Source organism: Strix uralensis, chromosome 21 (assembly GCF_047716275.1).
Source record: "Strix uralensis isolate ZFMK-TIS-50842 chromosome 21, bStrUra1, whole genome shotgun sequence".
Taxonomy (NCBI): domain Eukaryota; kingdom Metazoa; phylum Chordata; class Aves; order Strigiformes; family Strigidae; genus Strix; species Strix uralensis.
In genome coordinates, this window is record NC_133992.1 from 8,659,269 (window position 1) to 8,678,974 (window position 19,706).

The 19,706-nt window shown below is 40.6% G+C and overlaps 2 protein-coding genes across 8 annotated transcripts; one reads left to right on the plus strand and one right to left on the minus strand.

The window, feature by feature from the left end:
• Positions 1-25: 25 nt before the first annotated feature.
• Positions 26-14,539, plus strand: STKLD1 (serine/threonine kinase like domain containing 1). 7 transcript variants are annotated; one of them, XM_074891259.1, is made up of 19 exons: positions 28-380; positions 819-914; positions 1,404-1,448; positions 2,752-2,826; positions 3,448-3,552; positions 3,762-3,832; positions 4,460-4,575; positions 5,061-5,173; positions 5,275-5,435; positions 5,890-6,020; positions 6,643-6,726; positions 8,083-8,199; positions 8,765-8,899; positions 9,797-9,925; positions 11,050-11,178; positions 12,096-12,224; positions 12,773-12,901; positions 13,227-13,306; positions 14,402-14,539. In XM_074891259.1, the coding sequence occupies exons 1-19, from the start codon at positions 366-368 to the stop codon at positions 14,459-14,461; spliced, it is 1,920 nt and encodes a 639-aa protein (XP_074747360.1). In that variant the 5' UTR covers positions 28-365; the 3' UTR covers positions 14,462-14,539. The 7 variants fall into 7 exon arrangements, with proteins under 7 accessions (XP_074747364.1, XP_074747361.1, XP_074747360.1 ...); XM_074891258.1 differs by having other exon boundaries at positions 31-380; positions 12,764-12,901; XM_074891263.1 differs by lacking the exon at positions 12,773-12,901 and having other exon boundaries at positions 26-380.
• On the minus strand, positions 14,310-19,692 carry REXO4 (REX4 homolog, 3'-5' exonuclease). The gene is made up of 8 exons (XM_074891267.1): positions 19,352-19,692; positions 18,680-19,038; positions 18,229-18,384; positions 17,819-18,012; positions 17,308-17,396; positions 16,653-16,727; positions 15,859-15,933; positions 14,310-15,120 (listed from the first exon to the last, which is right to left on the minus strand). The coding sequence occupies exons 1-8, from the start codon at positions 19,550-19,552 to the stop codon at positions 15,019-15,021; spliced, it is 1,251 nt and encodes a 416-aa protein (XP_074747368.1). The 5' UTR covers positions 19,553-19,692; the 3' UTR covers positions 14,310-15,018.
• Between the last annotated feature and the right edge of the window lie 14 nt (positions 19,693-19,706).

Consider the following 19,706-nt stretch of genomic DNA (forward strand, 5'->3'; position numbering starts at 1 on the left):
ACGCGGGGCGGGGCGGTGACCCCGGGTGGGCGGGGCGGGCCCGCCCCTCCGCCCCGCCCCTTAAAGGGACCGCTCCGCCCGCTGAGGAAACGGGGCTGAGGGGCTGCGCGCGGCTGGGACTGGCCCTTCGCCGGTGGTTTTTTTGTTTTGTTTTGTTTTTTTTTTGTTTTGTTTTGTTTTTTTTTTGTTTTGTTTTGTTTTTTTTTTTTTAGCTAAAAGCGCTTGAGGGAAAAGAGAAGTGCTCCTGTGCCTCCCTACCCTACTGGGTACCCACTACCGACGGTTGAGGGGCCGCCCTGGGCCTGGGGGTCCTTCCGCACCCACCGCCCGTCCTGCCTCAGCGGGACGCCGGGCCCTGTCCCGCCATGGAGAAATATGAGGTGCTGCGCCAAGAGCCAGACCCTGCCAGGCGGGAAGGGGGCGGCCGCATCTTTGTGGAGGGTGCTGGGGTGTAAGGGTCCTGGGGAGGGGGTGTAGGCACCCCTGGGGCTAGTACATGGCTATGGGGAGGGGGTGGCCCTGAGGAAGGGGCGTATGTGGTCCCAGTAAGGGAAGCATTAGGGTGTGGGTGGCCCTGGGGAGATGGGGGTGTTCTGCTCAGCAGGGGGGAGGTGAGGTGAAGGGGAATGTCCTGGAGGGGAGGGAAAGGCCTGTCACCTATTGAGAGTTGGGGTGTGGATGGGGGGCCCTGTGGCCCTGCCTCGGGGAACTGGAGGTGTGCGCTGTGCAGAGGGTGCCTCAGGGGAAGTGGTTTGAAGGGGCTCTCTGCCTTGGTTGTGGCTGAGTAAGTGTATTTGCATCTCTCCTCTGCCCCGTAGGTGCTGGAACAGCTCGAGCCTGGGGCCCTGGGCACCATGCTGGTAGCTGAATTGAAAACAGAAAAGGGTGTGGAGAAGAAATATGTAATAAAGCAGGTGAGAAGGTGGTTGCTAGGAAAACAAGAGTTCGTTGGCATGTTTGCCATCTCCATGGGCCCTTTTGGCACTAACAGAGACAAGCGTGTTAGGCAGTTTGACCACTGGGTAACAGTAGGCTTACATCTTACTGTGCTGCGGTTTTGGAAATCTGAAGATTCAGATCAGTTTACTGGAATATTAAGAATAAAAGTGGGGAAAGGGGAGCAGCCTGTTTAGGTCCATCCAGTGTGTTTTCACCTTAGCTTACTGCTACATTGACAGTGCAGGGAAAGGACTGGCTACCTGTTGTGGACTCATTTAAAGCTCTGTTTCTGGCCATCTCCCAACAACAAGACTGCTCCAAATGTTGGAGATTGGAGCTATCATTGAAAATTTATGCCAATTCATACACAATTTGCAGTTCCAGTCATCTTGGCAAGATTGTTCCAGCTCAAAGTCTGTCTGTCTCTGTATTACAATCTCATTCTTGTCTTCTGTTTGATGCAGGTTGAATGCATTGAAGAAAAGAAAGCAAATGAGGCCTTGAAGGAGGTATCAGTGCAGTTTCTCTTTACTAGTTCACTTACAAAGACCAAAGTCTTAACAGAACAAAGTCTTTTCTCTACAAGGATTAACTAAGTAAATAGTCAAGATGTAAATCGGGACAATCTGAGGGGTGTTCTCCCTGCCCTCTGCTTGAGCTCAGGCCAGGATTTAGTATTAATTGTTCTTATATTTGAATATGTAGATTCAAATGGACAGCTGTTCTCAGCAGATAGTCCTTTTTCAGAGTTTATATTTGTTTTGTGCCAAAGAGCAAAGCTCATCCTTTTGGCCTTTAAGCTGAAGGAGACTCTTGGTCTGTTTATTGCTTATTATTAATAACTCAATTTCTAGTTAACTTATTTCATTATATGTTCATTTCTCAATTGGACATTTTTTATGTGAGTGGTTTGACAGGTTTTCTTCCTTTGTGGTACTTTTTTTGTGCAAACTTGTTTCAATCCCTTGAGTAAGAAGCAACATCAGAAATGCTATTAAAATACCAAAATTTGTTTCAACAAAATATGTGAAGTAGCACATGATGGATTAGTCTCCCAGTGTCCAGTATACGTGATGTCTGCAGTTGTAAATGAGTGAGAACACGTCTCTGTACAGATGCTTCATTCCACTGAAGAGAGGTGACCTCTTTATGTACCAAGACTGGCTTTACTGGTAAAGTTTGATCCAGTTTTTCTGCTGATGTACATTTCTATTGAAATAAATGTGATTGTGCCAGCTGGGAGCGTGGCTCTTCTTAGTTTTTCTGTTGTGTCTGCACAGTCACAAACACAACTATAGAAGAGTAAGTTGAATTCTTTTTATCTTTCACATCATCAGCAAATTGCTGAAGTAACTGGTAATTGTTAGAGCCCTACATGGAAACCAGCTTCAAGGAGATAAGCATCTCACTAGTGTCATCATATTTTCTGAGGTTGAAGCTTGCATTAAAGTTTACTGGAGATAATGGCTATGCTAGAAAAATCGTCTTTCATATTCTAAAATGTGTTTTCAGGTTTGGATGCTAGGAACTGAATGGTGGTGTTTACATATCTCCCTAAGGATCAGTTTCTTTCCTTGAATCTCACAAGGCTGTTACAGCATTACATTGATTACAGTCTTAGTGAAATATCTTCCTTAACTTGACACTTTTGCACACAAATATGTAACAGAGCTTGCACGTTGAAAGAATTTGATCAGACACACAATGTGAACAAGTCAGGAACTGGTTTAGGCTATTATGTAAGGTCGGTTAATGGGAAGGACTGTGTAGCTTTAGAAAGTACTCTCAGTATTTTTTTTTTATTCTATGCAGGCAATGGATTTGCTAAAACTTCATCATTCCAACGTCTGTGCTTACAAGGAATTTTTTGTGACTTGGGATAATGAGGTGAGAATGAAGTAGGATTGGTTAAACTGGAACACATGGTTAACGTAGGCATGTAAGCATTTTTGCAGTTTAAATTTGGGGTCATTGGTGTGAGATGCTAAAAAAAGGTTACTTGATTTGAAACAAGCCTGCTTTTTTTAACTTCTGAGTAAACATGCTGAAAAGCTGTGAAGATACATGGATTGGAGTCCATAACATAGCAGTAGTGCATGCTGACTCACAGATTCTGATGTGGATCAGTGTGCAATACTGATTTTTCCTGCCTGCATTTGTAGGAGACTATAGGAAGCTGAAAGCTCTGACTTATTTATAGATCTTATTCAGTGCTCAGCCAAAATTTGTGTTGGTTTTATGGATGTATATTTGACTTGAATTGTCCCATATGGCTTCAGATAAGATGCTTGATAATATTTTTTTAAAAAAAACCCCAACAAACATTCTATATTTTTAATAAAAGACAGTAAATATTGTCTCCTCTGAGAGTTTAATCATCTCAGAACACCTTGGTATTGGTGAACATGATACCCACCAGTTTGGCAAAGCACTCGGTTTTATTTTTCTTGCTGGATATGCTATTACCTGCAAACAATTAGACAATTTTGGTGTAATGTTTTATTACAGATATCATCTCTGTTCGTTTGTCTGGTAATGCAGCACTCAGGCCAAAGAGATCTTTCATCTGTAATCAAGGAAAAAAGGCAGAAGTCAGAAAAAATAACAGACATGGTAAAAAGTACAGAGGAGGCATCTGGTTGAACTGTCAGAGTCTCAGTGTTTTTATATTTCTCCCTCTGTACTCCCTCTTTCTCAAAGTCCTCCCTAAAATCTTGAAAGCGCAGTGTTTTGCTGAAGGGTGGATTTGGAAGCTGTCTTCCAAAAGAGGTTTGGAAGTTATTCTGTTTATGTTACACTTTCGTGTATATTCCCCTCGATAGGTAGTTCTGAAGTTCCTGGGACAGATGGTGGATGCTTTGTTGTATATACACAAACAAAATATTTTCCACAGGTGAGTAGAAATCTTGTTCTGTTTGATAGGTCATTGCTCTTTGCAGTGACTGTTGGTTCAGCACGGCTGCTCAGAGACAGTGAATTTTACTGTTCCAAAAGGGGGAGTAGGAGGTAGAAATTCTGGACTTCTTCATATATAGATTAGTTTTCTGTGACTTCTGAAGTCATCTATTTCTTGAGTTTTGTCTAGAATTATCCATCTGAGCAAAGTGTTCACTCTGTTTGTTTTCTGAAGGTGCTAAAATTCTATTATTAATTTTAATATTAGAATATTGATGATCTGTTAATTCTTATATTTTGGAGGCTGTGATGGACAAGGTATACTTTATGTATCTAAAGTAAGAGACAACCGTTGCATTCCATGTTCAGATATATTTGTGTCACAGTCACAATTCACAGTAAAAGAAGAAAATCATTGTATTTCAGTTGATTATCACTTGTATATTTAAATACCCCAAAAAAACAAAACAAAAAACACAAAAATCCCCCAAACTTCTCACCACCACCCCACCTTCCCTCCCCCAAAAAAACCCAAACCTTCTGATGTGTAAAGATGCCAGGAACCTGTATTTATATATCATTAGACTCCAATTTCACAAGCTGACAGAAAATATTTATGTTGCAGAAATCTCAAGCCATCAAACATACTTGTGACTGGTGAAGCATCCTTCATGCTTAGCGACTTCAGTACAGAAACACTTATGACAGATGAGATGAAATGGAAAATAAGAGTGGAAGAAAGTAGATATTTGTTTTACTTTTTTTAAATATCTTTTTTTCAAGATTCAGTTATGGTAGATATTTTTAGTCTTCAGAGAAAAATCAGCCAAAGAGAAAAAAATTTATCTTCCCTCCTCCTTCTCCGCATTATACTATTTGTCTTCTAAAGTATGACTAGAATATTCATAGGCAGTTGCCTGCAGCATTAGTTGGGTTCACAGTTGAAAACTATAGATATGTCTGAGTCTTGTAACCCTGCAACAGATACAGTTGGAGTCCTTTTTAGCTTGATACATATGCAGTAACATCTTAGAAAATTGTTCATTAGTTATAGTGTGTTTCTTAGTCTTTTGTGGCATATCAACAGTAAAAAATGTCTAATCTCTGCAGAATATCTCTAAATTATTTTTAGACATAAAACAATTGCCTGCAGTTCATGCATGTGCAAGCAAACCTCTGTATAGTACAATGTCAGCACCACTACCATATGATTCTTATTTCAACAGACAGCAAGTCTTGGATGGCTCCAGAAACAGTGGGCTTTTCTTTTACTGACAAGTCTGACATCTGGTCTCTAGGTTGTATTCTACTTGACATGATGACCTGCTTTGTTCTCAATGTATGTAATAATGCCTCATTATAGATTTAGAACGTCACGGGCCCACCAGGATATCTGTAAACGAGTGTGTGAAAGCTCTTCTGATACTGTACTCTTTACAGGCCGAGGAGATAACTTCATTACTGCAGGATATTAGACAGGATACCAGCTGTCTTGAGGGAGTTCTGACACCAATGCAAAATGGAGATAACAGCTCTTCGCCTTTATTTCCAATTTTATTTGTGATGCTACAGATTCAACCCAGCATGAGGCCCACAGCAAAGTGAGTTCTGGATGCTTTCCCTTTATTATTTTTTGTCCTAAGCCCCACCTGCCTTCACAAAGATGGGAATGTTAGCTACTGTTTGAAAGAGATTGAGTCAAGGTTACTGATCTTACTGCCTCGACAAATTGAGTTATTAAAATGTCAAAGACGGTGTTCATTCAGAAGTGGGCATTCTGATATGTGTAGGTGTCCTTTTTTGAAGAGTTATATTATAAAATCATGTTATACACAATTTTACAAGCCATTAGCTTTGAGCAAGCCATGCTTAGGCTTCATGTGAGCTCTTTCATCAGCTGTTTGAAGTAAATTGTGTAAGTTCTGTCAAAAATAATCCAGTCTTCAAAGTAGTATCATTAGCTTTTTGACATCAAAATGAATCAAAGCCTGTAGAATTCTTTTGTAATTTACCCATTCTGACTTATTGTACTGCTTTTGTTTCTCGTAATTCTAGGGATCTGACTGATGTTCCATTTATTAGGGAATGCCTGAGTATTGCTGGTGTCTCTTTAGTAAATCTGAAAAAGTCTTTGCCTCCCAAAATAACAGATGTGCTCCTTGAAGGAGGAATCGAAAGTGTTCTAGGTAATAAGGAAAATAAGATTAATGTAATAGTGATTTTCATAGGAAATAAACCCATGTGTTTTCCAGACGGCATATATTCTACTTGAAAATGAAATATTGGACATTCATTTTACTTGAAATAAAATGGGATGCTATTTGGAGAAAGGATCACTCTACAGCCTTTCCTCCAACCTCCTGAGATTACCAGCCATACCTACCACACAAGTTAAATGGGTTGTTCTTCAGAAAATTGGCGACCCCTGCTTATTTTGTCTGCATTCTAACATGTTTGCCAATTTATGCCAACAAAGGATCTGCTCCATTATTTTCCTTCTAAGTAAGGAAGATATTAATCTGAAAAGGCTGTTGGAATAATGCATGTAAAGCCCCTAACCTTGTTCTGATTTAATACTCCAGCAAGTCCCCAAAATATGTAATGCTGAATACGAAGATTATGGCAGTGAATCATAACACTTTAATATTTAAATGTTTGATGCATTAGGGGAAAAGTTTTTCTCTTTTCAACAATCACAAATTACATTAATTTATATGAATTCACATCTTGCACAAAATAGAGAAAATGTGAGTGCTTTTTATAAGTGTTTGTATCAGATGGTTAGGAGAATTTTCTTGTTTTACGTAGAATGCATGCGGGCTTTCTGGGATGTAGAAGAAGTACAGGCTGAAGCCATTCAGCACCTTGCCAGCTTTGTAAGAGATAAAAGTGGTATGGCACTATTTTGTTTATTTATTCTGCTCTTCCCTTACATTTTGAAATAATAGGAAGAGGAAGAAATTTCTTATGACAATAAATGAGCATGAAATTGCTCTCTTCCTATTTCTGTTTTTTTGGCATGTACTGGAATAGGCCACTACTTGATGTGATTGTGTTGGTACTTGTTTTGGAAATGCTCTTGTTGAACAGCAGAGGTGTTTTACAGGATAAGAAAAATGGCCACTGGAAAAAAAACAACTTAGTGATATTTTACGTGTCAACTAAGGTGAATTGGCAAATTGACATTTGAGGAAGGTAATTCATATCCGTGTTGGTGCAACTTGGGGCTAATGCCTAGGGCTGTAAGACTGACAGAGCAAAAGGAAGCTACACATGTCTAGTTTCTGTGTGTCTAGTAAAGCTGTGTGAGTGAAGACTCTATGTTTTCTCCCAGCATCTGCACATTTTTCAGATTAATCTTTCAGATCAAGATTAATATTTTTCAAAGCACCATGTTAACTCAGTTATAAAATGCACTGTCATTTAACAGTGATAGCATTTTTATGCTGGCATTGGCTTATGATGTTAAAACACAGGGGTGTTGATATCTAATTGATAAGGAGAAAGAATAATTTCTTTTTTTTTCCTGAGTTACCTATATCTTCAACTCTTAGTGAAGAAATCTTTATTCAGTCATACAACAGGCTTTGGTTATAAATAACAAAATGAGTGGATCTTTGTGATTTTCATTCAATCCTACTGACAGCAACACAAGGCTGTGCAGACATCTGACTGACTTGTTTGGCACTTCTGTACCATGGCTTACCATCACTGATGCTCACATCTTTGAAGGTGCTCAAAATGGATCCCTAAAAACCATCCCGGTTTTCCTCAACATTTTATCATATATTTGTGGATACACTGAATAGCTGTATTAACTATTCCAAAAGCTCAGAGTCTTCCTAGAACTAGGAGACCCAGTGAAGTACTGTCCTCCACAGGTTCTGAAAACCATGGGTTTGGGCTCATGCACAATGTTTTACCCTGCAACTTTGCTGCATGACCAGTGAACAATGCCAGTGTGACTTAATGAGGAGCATACTGGCTACACTTAGCTTGCATAGCCTTGCAGCTGTCTTTAATAAGAGACATTTCCCATAGGGACTACAAAATTCGCTCTTTATTGTTCCATCTATACTTGCATTTTGTTTTCTTTGATTCAAGAATGTTGTTCTGCTGTATCACATTGTCCATAGGGACTCAAATTTATTTGAAACTGGAACTCTTGTGTTTTGGAGTATAGATACCCACTGAGCGTTCTCAGCTGTGTAACTGAATGTTGTTTCAAATAATTCCTTTTCCCCACAGCCTTGCCCTATCTGCTAACGTTCACAGAATCGATCACTTTTGCCATGAAGACTCACGTAGATTCTCTCAAGTTACAAGTAGATGGTTGCAGTTTATTGCTTGAAATTCTTAGTCAAGGTACAGTTACGAGACTTCCAACTTACGCTGGGTAATACAGCCTATCTCTTGTAAAGTTAGATGTAGCAGATAAGGTTTGAAAAGGCTTCAGTAATGATTTTAGGGGATAAATTTAAAGTAATAGAGGAATTTAACCAGCTTTAGTAAGATTCTCATGGACTTTCTTCAGGACTGGCATGCATGAGTTCTGTGTTAGTTTTAAATACAGGCTACTGGTCTTAGGCTACCAAGTTTGTTTTCGTGTTATGTAGAGAGTTACTAGAGTACGCAGAGACCCTCAGTGTTCAGATATTTGAATTTCAAACCATAAAAGTGTTTTTTGGTCTCATGTGTGGCCCCTGCTGTCACTTTCTCAGCAGTTTACCCTAATAACACCTGATAATGATACAAGCTTGAAAATAGTAAGAATTGTGTTTCAGAAAAAGAAAATTTAAAGTAACTCTTGGATATGTTATGTGAAGAAATGCTGTTAATTGAATGTTCTGCTTATGCTGACAGCAGGGGGTTCAGGCTTCATTCAAAGCCACTGAAATCTTTGTTCTGTTCAAATGTTTACTTCTGACAGCTCTAGAACAGGATGTGGTGATGGCCCTGGATGAGAATGTGGCCAGCTCTCTGTTAGACACAGTGAGAAAACACTCAGAAAATGAAGAGTTACTTTCATTGGTCTGCACGTTATTGATGATGATTTCAGCCAGTGGTGGGTCACCTTGTTCATTTTTGGGGAATATTCTTATTTTTCTACTTCTGTAACCTAATCCAAGGTATAATGCAGAACTCATGACTTCACTGAGAGATGTGGATGTCTGTAGGTATTAGTTTATTAGTGGTAATAGTGTTAAGATTGACTAGATGTTGGCAAGAGGTACTGCTGAGGCTTCAGGTACTTACAGAATTGTATCTATTAGAGTGGTCCTGTATTTCATCTTGTTTTGGAAACAAGTACAAACTGCGCAAATAGTAGTGCTTGGGAAAATGAGGGCACAGAACCTGAATTCTATTTTTGGCTGTGCCTTGATGAATTGAAACCATTCTACCTCATTTCTCTACTTTGGTTTTTCTCCAGAGATTGTAATTGCTAAATATTTATAGTATTTTTCACTTGTTTTCAGTGTCACTTCAGCATCATCAAAAGACTGTCCTTATAAATGGTTACAGAAGGATTTAGCAGCAAGGGGACAGTTAAAAAAAAAATAAATGTACAAAGTGTCATGTACAAATAAACTTACCATCTAAGACCAAACTATTTTTATACAGCGTTTCCTAATTCTGAAGCTGAGGTAGCTTCAACTGCTAAATTGCAAACATTTGAAAAATAGTAATTTATACCCTCTCAGTTCCTTTTCTGCTCTGTAAATTTCAGATGTGTAGGGGAAAAGGATGGCCAGACAGCTATTTGAAAGGGTCACTTGTGCTAAACTCTGTTTAAATGCATCTTGTTGAAGAATTCGATCTGTTCTCTTGCTTTCTTTTGTCCAGCTGATGGTATCATGTTACTGGTTTATCACTGCATGGTTAGTAGTGCTGTCTGTTGTGAGGACAGTGAGTGGGACAAAAATACCAGATTTCATAGAATTTCTTTTTCTGTGTTTTTCAGAAGTTGCTGCGGAGAATCTAAGGAGAGTTGGAGTAATTCCAGACCTTCTGTCAGTTTTAAGAAATTTTCTTCATAATGAACGGATCTGCTTCTCTTGCTGTGGAATTCTCTGGAGCTTGGCTGTGAGTGGTAAGTAGAACACAGCAGGTATTGTGCCTAGACTCATGTGACTGAAAGGCAGCAGGTATTGTGCCTAATTGAGTTCAGACATTTCTGTTGCTGAGACTGGACTTTTCTTCTTTCTCCCATTCTGGAGAGGTGGCTCCACAGCACTACTAGAATAACTTTAAGTGATCCAAAGTTAAATGAGAGAAAACTAAAAACTAATGCAGACTTTTTAGCAACCCTTTTTGTGGTAAGTTTTCAAAGTCAAATTTTTACTCTTTAGGGCCAAGATATGGCTTATGAACAGACTGTCAGAAATGAGAGGGTACATGCAGTTTCTGGTTTGTCAGTCATATGGTTTTGTTCTGCTCTTAGCAGAGGGAGTGCTGTGCAAACAGCATATTAGATTAAGTATCAGAATAGCATTTGCAATTAATAGCATCTTATTTTTTGCATCACACTTCTCTTGGCAGCACTGGGCTAAATCTTGAGTTGGACATCTCCTAGAGACTTGCCTTTCCAAAATAAATGTGATTGGCAAGGTGGCAACTGTACTCTTCCCATTGCCTTAGAACTAAACCAGCATCATCCCGCAGTGTTAGAGCCATGGGCGATTGCTTGAGCTGACCCCTTCTTACGACACCATGCTGGGAGTTTTTTTAGGGGATTTGTTTCTGTGACATGTTCTTGTATAGGTGTGTGGTGTTCTAATCATCAAGGAAGGCTGAAAGCACAGAATGTGCACTTGGTGTGTTTTATTCCCCCTGTGCAACAAACCACCCATTTGATTTATGTGACCAGCTAAATATCCATCCTGCAGACCGTATTCTGTCAAAAAGATGGTTATTTTTGGAAGTTTCTTGCTGTGATCCCCATGTATAATTTAAATGGCAAAGAAACCTAGTTCCTGGAGAATTTTAGCTTTCTGCAATAAACATTGCCATTTATTAGTCTTGTAAAATTTGATTTGGTTTTGTACATTTTAGATTCCTTCCCTCTGCTGTTGTTCATACTAAAATAATGTTGCATTGCTCCAATGTCATCCCCCAGTAAGGTTTTACTGATATAATTTTACATACTATGTGCTGATGATATTAATACTTGTTTAAATAATTCTGATGCGTTTTCTTTTTGTTATGGTAATTCAGAGAAAAACGTAGACCGAGCGTTGCTGAAAAGTGCTGTCCCTGTTACCTCTGCAGTCCTGCAAGAGCACCTCCAGAATGGAACAGTCACAGAGTCTGCTTGCTCAGCTCTATGGGCATTGTCACTCCAAGGTGTGTTTTCCCAGTCTCCTTGTCCCCTGCGCACGGAAAGGCCAGTATGCCAAACGAGTCTGTCTGTCTGTCCGTGGTGATCCTTGAAACACAGGCTGCTTGGCCTTAGCAGGCTCTGCAGATGGCAGCAGAGTTGGGAACTTGCATCCTCTCTTAACCAGTCTTCATGCACTTGCTCTCTATCACTCTCTAATGAAGCTATTTTTGATGAGCTGTAGCAATTACATAACTAGATACTGCTGATGGGTGCTGTAACGGGGGGCGGCTACAAGAGCCTTGTTGTGCTGAGCACTCTGGCTTATCTCTTAAAACCAAGAATCCCATTTGTGTTACTCCTTTGAACACAGCATTAGTGTTGTGCAGCAGGGGCTGGGAGGTTTGTTTTTATGCCATTTGCTTTGTAAATTGGGAACAATATTTCAGATGAGAGATATGTATTTTATTTTTTAATTATGATGTGCATTTTTAATTATGGAAACACATCCTTGCAGTGCTACCTACTCTGTCTTATTTCTTCCTCGTGCAAGAATATTGCTGTATGTTTACCTACTGCCCTGCGCTTATGCCGTCGTTCCCCTAGGAAGAGCTGAGTAAAACACCCGAAGCAATCTTGGTTTTAGAACCCACCAGCAGAATAGGTCGAGTATTCAGGACTTGCCATTCCTTTTGGTTTGGAAAATGAAAGAGAATCTTGACATAGAAGATGTATCAGAAATTTCTCCTAGACCCCTGGATCAACTCATGATTTAGGCCTTTTGTTACTGCAATACAGGTTTTCACACATGCTTTCTTTGTAACTTTTATCGTGTAATTAAAGTCATTTCAGAAACAGGAGGCACAATTTGAAATGCTGATGAGTGTTTTAAAGGCTTTTGAGTATATATTGAAGTTTTGGGGTTTGTGTGTGTGTTTTAAAGGTTGCTTAACTGAAAATGAGTATGAGCCCACAACAGCGCTTCTGCTGGACGCGCTCAGGATGAACCTGGGAAGACCAGTGCTGGTGAAGAATGCCTGCCTGGCATTAGCAAGCCTTCTAAGGCTATCTGGTAACATTTAGCAATTCTTATTTTTATTAATTGTAAATCTACTCAGAAGTGGATGTTTCTGTATAGTTCAAGAGTTCATAGTGGGATTGGGATTGATATCTGCTCTCCTCAGTTAATCTTTTCTTGCAGGGCTGGAAGAGGAAATAGTGAAACTGGAGGTGCAATTTTTTTTTTCTTCCCACCGACCCAGCATGCATGTATGAGAAGTATAGATCAGCACAATCTGATCTGTTAGTAACTTGGGTGTTTTGTTATTTATTTTACAATGAAGTTGTTTCAACTGTGTAAAAGGGTAGAGCTCAATTAATGTGAAAACAATAAACATTAAAATACCACTTCTGCCAGGCATGACAGTACCAGCTGCATATATAATTGTCGTCTTGTTGCCCAAATATGCTTCAGAATAGCTTTTAGGAAGACTGAAAATAATGGGCACAACTTCCTAGGAAAATATTACACGTGTGCTGCTAGCTGGAGCAGGGGATTGGAAAGCAGTCTGCAGCTACCAATTAGCCCAGCAGTGTTTGTCTCCCTTTCAGAAATAGCAGCTTTGAGATTTATAATGGATTCCAAAGGCAGTGGAATAAACCTGATCAAAGATGCCTACCACCTTCACTTTGATGATCCAGAAGTGGTGAAAACTATCTGTATGCTGGTGAACGAGATGGTTCAGTATGGTGAGATGATGGTGCTATTTGTTGAGTCTCTTCCTCTCCCCCACCCCAAAAGATAGTAAAGAAAACTGTAACAGCAGCTGCTCGGGGATGTGTTGGTTGCTCTCAGGGAAGACTTACTATGTATCTGAGAAAGGATGAATTGGAACTGAGTTCATCCCACTTGTTCTTGAATAATTTTAAATGCCACTCTGATGTTAGAACATTATAACTTCATCTTATTTTGCCTTCTCTTTGTGTAGCTCTGTCCTCTCTCTGCTCTCCTTTAGCTCCTGCTGAAACTATTGGCAGTTGTAACCATAAATTACCCTGTTCATTTGCATTACAGATGACGTTGTGCTGGATATGCTGTGCCAGAAAATGGAAGATCTGCTGTCTGAAATAAAATGCTGTTTTCAGTCTAGCATGGTATGTAGAAGTCACTGTGATAATAAAGGGTGGATGCTTCGTATATTATTTCTGGTTATGGATTTTATCTTTCTCAAATAGCTGGAATTACATAGTGCAGAAATTTACAGAATTGTGTATATGGGGTGAAGAGTGAATGTAAGAATATTTCTAACTACTGGAAACAAGTAGTTGGAAGTTTTTTTTCTTTATGCTGCAATTTTTTAAAACTATGTTCTGGTCTCTTGCAACATTGCACTGCATTAATTTACTACATTCTTCATACTAAACCAGGCTAAAGCTTACAGGAATAAAGCATATTACATCCCATTATTTTTGCTTTGTAAGTGACATCTTTAAAAAATACCCGGAACAACAAAACAAACCCTTGTGACAGTTTGCCTGAAGACTTAACTTATATTAAATTCCAGCAAGTAGTCATACTGAAGAAACGTAACTGTTGAAACACCAGAAACAGCAAAGTTATTCAAGCTATTTAATGTGTTACACTAGTATTTCCTTTTCAATGGCTTGCTGTCAAAAAAACCAGTAATTACAAGTTTTTTCATCAAGCCAGTAGAACTGGTTAGTCTTATAACTTTGCTCTTTTTAGTTATGCGTTTAGCCTGCTTACATAATTTGTCTCAAAGACAGTAACATGCAAACTTGTTCTCCAGTGTCTCCTGCAGGCACTGCCTGCACCAATCCAGTGGACACTGCAGCTATAAGGTAGTGAGTGCAGAAAGAAGAATTGCAAAAGAGAAGCAAGCTCCCTCTTCTGTTGTAAATGTGATTTGTTATTCCCTGTGTCCCCTGTTGACACAGACAAGACCAGAACACTCCTGTTCTGGCACTACAGTGCGTGACGTGCAGCTGCTACATCTCTGAAACCCACTCCCTGCTACTTTCCAGTATCCATTTAGATTATCACAGCATTAGTATTCAGTCTGGTAATTACAGTTGCTTTGGATTTTGAAGAATCAGACCCCCCATATGTTGAAAACACTCACTTTAAAGGCCTATGTTAGACACAGTGTTTTTATTAATAAAGGAATATAAAAATAAGTGAAGCAACAAGGTAATCTTGTATTTGATAATTCTCACATTTCTCTCCAGGAGATAACGACTCTTGTGGATGCAACGCTTTTGAAACTGCAGAAGAAAAACTTTTTGTAGAAGAACAAGACTTGTACACTTCTGGTTCACATATAAAAGCCTGGATCCTCCAGAAATATTTTAAAGGATTTTTCTCACCAGAGAGATTAATACCAGGTCACTAATAATATATAAACAGTTATATGTTCTGTGAATTTAGGTACCACAACTGTGAGACTAACAGCAGCAATTAAGAATTTGCTTTCTTTGTAGACTTTAAAATATTTGAAATAAAGATTTTAGTCTTGGGAGTTTCAGCAAAGCAATGTCAGTTTCTTCCTTCATCTATCATAATTTAAACCCACTTTTTTTTTTTAAACTTATTCAGTGTATATTTCCTTTGCAGAAACTGGACTGATGAAGTACTTCACAAATGCAGACACTTGTTACAAGTATTGTTTAAATACAGTAGAGGCTTTAGGCATAGATACCACCCAGCAGTGTTCTTGTACAGCAGCGTTCACCTACCAGGTTAGGAAGTACTGTCTTTATGAAGTAGCTGCTGTCAGTTCTGAGTTAGCTCTAAATTTGCCCTGGAATGTCACATGAAACCATCAAATGCTGCAGATAAAAACCACTCAAGTTTTACAATTTTTGTTGTTAGATTTGTTCTTAACAGCAGCTTCCCATTTCTTTTTCTCTAAGGTGTACAGTCTCATAGCTGCTTGTGCATCCTGAATCTAAAAGAGAACAGAACAGGAGGCTTAATGAAACATAGCTGATGTAGTTTAAGAACATTATTGTTAATAAGTAGCTAAATCTTCCATCATTTTAATACATCCTTTCAAGTAACGTTTCATAATTTCTTTCTAGATTTAGGTTCTGTGACTAGTGGAAGGGGGTGATGTATTCAGAATGCATGGCCCACCACAAGGCTACGCACTTCTCCTTCTCATCATGACTGGGAAAGCCATAATGAAACAATATTCTCGATGCAGCATCTTTGAGATACCCTCACAACTTGTCCTGCTTTTTCAGTTCATTCCTCTATTACATCCTCCTGCCACTGAGAGAAGGGAACTGCTGAGATTCAGTTGTAGGCTCTCACACTTATTTTATCCAGCCTGTCATAGTACAAGGGTGCAGAATGCTGCTTTAAGGTAAGCAGTCGATACTTGAGAATTACTTTTTTCCTCGCGGATCTTAAAATAACAAGAATTAATATTTCAACAAAATACAGTTGACTTGTGCAAAGTAAGTTTATAAAAATAAGGAATTAATCCAAGTGGTATGAGACACATAACAGTGAGCAAGCTTGGATGGCAATCTTACTGCATGCTGGTGTCCGAGCAGAGCTTGCTCACTTTCACGAGAGGCTAGAACGAAGCCACAGCATTCTGGATTGAACCCAGATCCTAGAGCTAATGTGTAGTACCTTGTTCTCTACCCAAGAATGTATGTTCTAATGAGGTACATACCGAGCAGTGCTCTGATGTCTGCACTTGAACATTTAGCAGTCTCTCACAGAGCAGTTTCAATGATGGCCGTGCATTCTAGAAACAGAAAAGATAGAATCATGCTGTCTCACACTCATTGAAATATATATATGTGTATACATATAAAAATACTAGTTGAAGTGTATTCCTCAATGAAATATAGCACATCTCAGCTTCTGCTGGTGAACTGTCAAGAATAATTCATGGATTATGAGAATTATGCATGCACTACTGAGAGGATTTTATGTGTATTACCATAACCCTAAGATTTATATTTGGGGTGATTTGTTGTGGAAAAGAAAACCTGAGTATGTAGTTATGAAACTTAAAATATCTCCCTATAATCTGAACCTCTACTCCTGCAGTCTAAGCAGAAACATGAAGCCATCTATTTTTTTTTTTATATCCCTATGGAAATGATACCATTAAGAAGATCAGCCTTACTGTAAGTAGAATTCTACCATCTTATTTTCCTATCCAGAAAAGCATTATGAAGACCATGCAAGTGCTAAAGAATGGGAGAGCCACTGAAGCTTGTGCATAGGTATTACTGGTAATGCTTGTACTGAACTAAGTAACTTATTGATGTATTTCAAACACTAAGTAAGCATTCAACTAGACTAGTATTTTCAACTGACAAAAAGCAGGCAGCCCTGTTTCAGGCAGGCAGGAAGGAGCTGGGTCAGGCAGGGGCAAATGTAGGAGCGAGCTGGCAGCTGGGAGTCAGCAGCTCAGGAGTTGGGTACCTGAGGTGCACCTCCCCATCCCTTTCTTACCTTGACTCTCTGCCTGAAAGGCTTGTATCTTTGTGTGTCGCGTATCTTCTTCTGAGGATGATCGAGAAATAGGACCTAGAAGAAATTACATTTCCAGTCAAAAGTGTGCTGTTGCATGGAAATTTATATAGCTGAATGTACAAGTTCCTGCTCTTTCCTTCCATCCGTTATAAGAGCTAGTTCAAAACCATGGATGGACAAGACCAAGATCATCCAGACAGTGGCTGGATTCAAGAACCACAGTTCTACTCAGTGTGAGAAACAGAACTGAAGCTGGAGGCACCACCTGCAGTGCTGGTACAGCACGACATAGGATACCTGTCTCTGGTACCGATGACCAGACTGCTGAGCTCTGGGGGCTAAGCCAAGCACGCAAACAGTTTTTTCATCATTCTGTTTCTTTCCTGGCTCTTTAATAAGCAGATCAGTGCTATTAGCAACAGAGTTTGGAAGCTGAAGAACTTCAGTGGGCAAGTGACTAGGGCTATACTTGGTACAGCATGAAATAGCAAGAAACGGGAGATAAGAGTCATAAAGCTGTAGTTTCTAAGAGTTTAGGTGTGTTCATCTGATCCAGAAAGATGTATTAGAAATGTAATCAATCTTAAAATTTTTGGAGTCTTGTCTTCAAAGTAACAAATCTGCAGCCACGTACCTTTAGATCGTTGCGTAAAGCATGTCCAACTAAAATCCTTCCGTTCAAGATGTCAGCGACCTCCTTCTGAACTGTTTTAAAATCTTCACCTAAAAATACCACACCATGAAACACTTTCTGTTAGATGCATAAGCAAGCTACAGTTAAAACATCACATTTTTGTGGAGGCCATTGTATCCTTGGGATTGTAATTATAGAGGTTTGTACAGTACACTGAATTCTCCGCTTGTTAGAAGAGCATAGAGAATTCCATAAGGAGCACAGCACTAAAAGGAAATAAACTTCCTATTATTCCCATACCATAATCCATGAGTTAATTTTTCTAGGGCATTAGTAACCATTCTGTAAAAAATACTTCTTCCCACAATTTTTCCAAGCATTCAGACTACATTTTGTTTTCCATTTCCCACAATTGGTCTAAAACTTATCCAGGCTCAGCCAGCGAGGCTGCTGTGATGATCTGTTAAATTCTCTCCCCTTAAAGAACACTGTGGGGAAAAAACCCTCCTACCTGTATTTATATTCTCAGGGCGTATACCACTAACAGCTGTTCTGTAGTCAGTCACCTCTTCTGTAGGTTTGACATACTTGTCATAAATGCACTTTCCAAACTGGTTCACGATGGACACACGAGCCACAATACTGTCTTCACCCTTGGGTCCCACTCCCACCATCTCGCAGTCCATGGCTACAGCTCGGGTCAGCCTAAAACACAAAGGACAGCTTGGTGACACCTCTTACAGGGACCGCATAGTGGAGTTCACAAGGTTCGTGTGTGGATACGAACAGGAAGAACTTGGCAGTTTTTCTGTCAGCAGACTCGGGGAGATGTCAGCTTACGCTGTGCACCTGCAAATCACAGTTATTAGAAGATAATCTCAATGCTTCTGCTGCCATCCTTCCCGCTGGAATGCCACTCACCCTTCAGAAGCTTTTTCTTTAACCAGCACCTGCTCCACAGACTGTTTGGACTGGCCTGTTTCAAGTCCCAGATTTCTTCTAGCAATTTTTGCTGCTTCAGGTCCTATTGCTGCTTCAATATCTTTTGGATCCACATCATCAAACCAGATTTCAGCCCTGGTAAGAATAGATTTAATTACATTTAACGGTCTTAAAGCAGTCTTGCATCTTTATGATGTAGAAAAAGCATGTTTATTTTTTAACTCACAAGAAATTAGCTCTAGAATTAGTCTAGTACTGTCACCTATGCAGGTGTGTTGCTACATCTGAGGAGTACGGGCAGTACGGGTCTTACTTCTCCCAAAATTTAGTTTGGAAGAGTGTAGCTGTTTTGACCGTACTGCTCTGTGCTCCCTATGTACACCTCGCAGAATAAACATTCACATACATGTACGATGCCTGAAGTACTCACTCTTTGGGTTGCTGCTCCGCATGTTCCTCAGCTTTCCTTCTCTTATGTTTTATGTCATCTTTCTCCTTTAAAATATTGCCATTTTTCTTTTTTTCTTTGCAGCTTTTTCCATCGCTTTTGGTGCCATTTACATTCTTATCCATTGCAACCTTCTTGGATTTTGGCTTAGCTGAAGGAGGACTGTCTTTAGCAGAACCACTGTCCATTTTATTTGTGGATTTGGCCTTTACCACATTCCCGTTCCCATTGATAGCTGGAACTTCTTGGCTCTTTCCCGCTTTGAGTGGATGCTTCTTTTTGGTGTGTGTTTGACATGTAGAGGGGCACTCCTTGGAACTATTTGCCTTTTGTTTCAGTAGCTAAAACGACAAAAAAAAAAAAAAAAAAAAAAGGAAAAAAGGATTACCTCCCCCATTTCTGACCCCGCCATCCTTCCGGAGAGCTCCTGCCGTTCTGCCTCGGTGCCAAGTGGCCCTGCACTCTCTAGCTGGCTCGAGGGGAATTACCAGCCTGCCGCACTTTATTTATTGACACGAAGATTTATTTATTTTTTAATTACTACATACAACGTGGGGCTGCCTTCATCGAACGACAGCACGGCCCCTGCCCGCCTCCCCGTCCCACAGCCCCGGGGGCTGGCTCCGGCTGCGCATCCCCCCGGTCCCCCCTCACCTCCTGCAGCGCCTTCCAGTTGGAGGAGAACTGCCCGGGGCTGCGGGGGGGGGCTGCCGCCGCCATCTCGGGGCCTTCCGCCGCTTCCCCGCGGCCGTGCCCGACTTTCCTCTTCCTCCTCCTCCTCCTCCTCCCGCCCTCGCTGCGGGCCGCGCCGCTCGGCCCCGGCGCCTCGGGCTCGGCGGGGCTCTGCTTCGCCATGCGGGACCGAAGCGAGACCCAACGGGGCCGGGGGTACCGCTCCCCGCCACGCCGGGCCCGGGCCCGCGCAGCGCCGCACCGGCCCGGCGGGGAACGCCGCCCCGCGCCTTGGTTCCGGGCGGCGGGGCCTGCCGGGCCTGCGAGGCCGCGGCCT

Coding starts and splice junctions, on each gene's coding strand:
- STKLD1 (XM_074891258.1), top strand. Junction 915..1,403: donor AGAAATATGTAATAAAGCAG/GTGAGAAGGTGG, acceptor TGTTTGATGCAG/GTTGAATGCATTGAAGAAAA. Junction 8,200..8,764: donor GCTTGAAATTCTTAGTCAAG/GTACAGTTACGA, acceptor TACTTCTGACAG/CTCTAGAACAGGATGTGGTG.
- REXO4 (XM_074891267.1), bottom strand. CDS start 19,552: ATGGCGAAGCAGAGCCCCGCCGAGCCCGAGGCGCCGGGGCCGAGCGGC. Junction 19,039..19,351: donor ACTGGAAGGCGCTGCAGGAG/GTGAGGGGGGAC, acceptor TTGTCGTTTTAG/CTACTGAAACAAAAGGCAAA. Junction 18,013..18,228: donor AAAGAAAAAGCTTCTGAAGG/GTGAGTGGCATT, acceptor TTTGTGTTTTAG/GCTGACCCGAGCTGTAGCCA.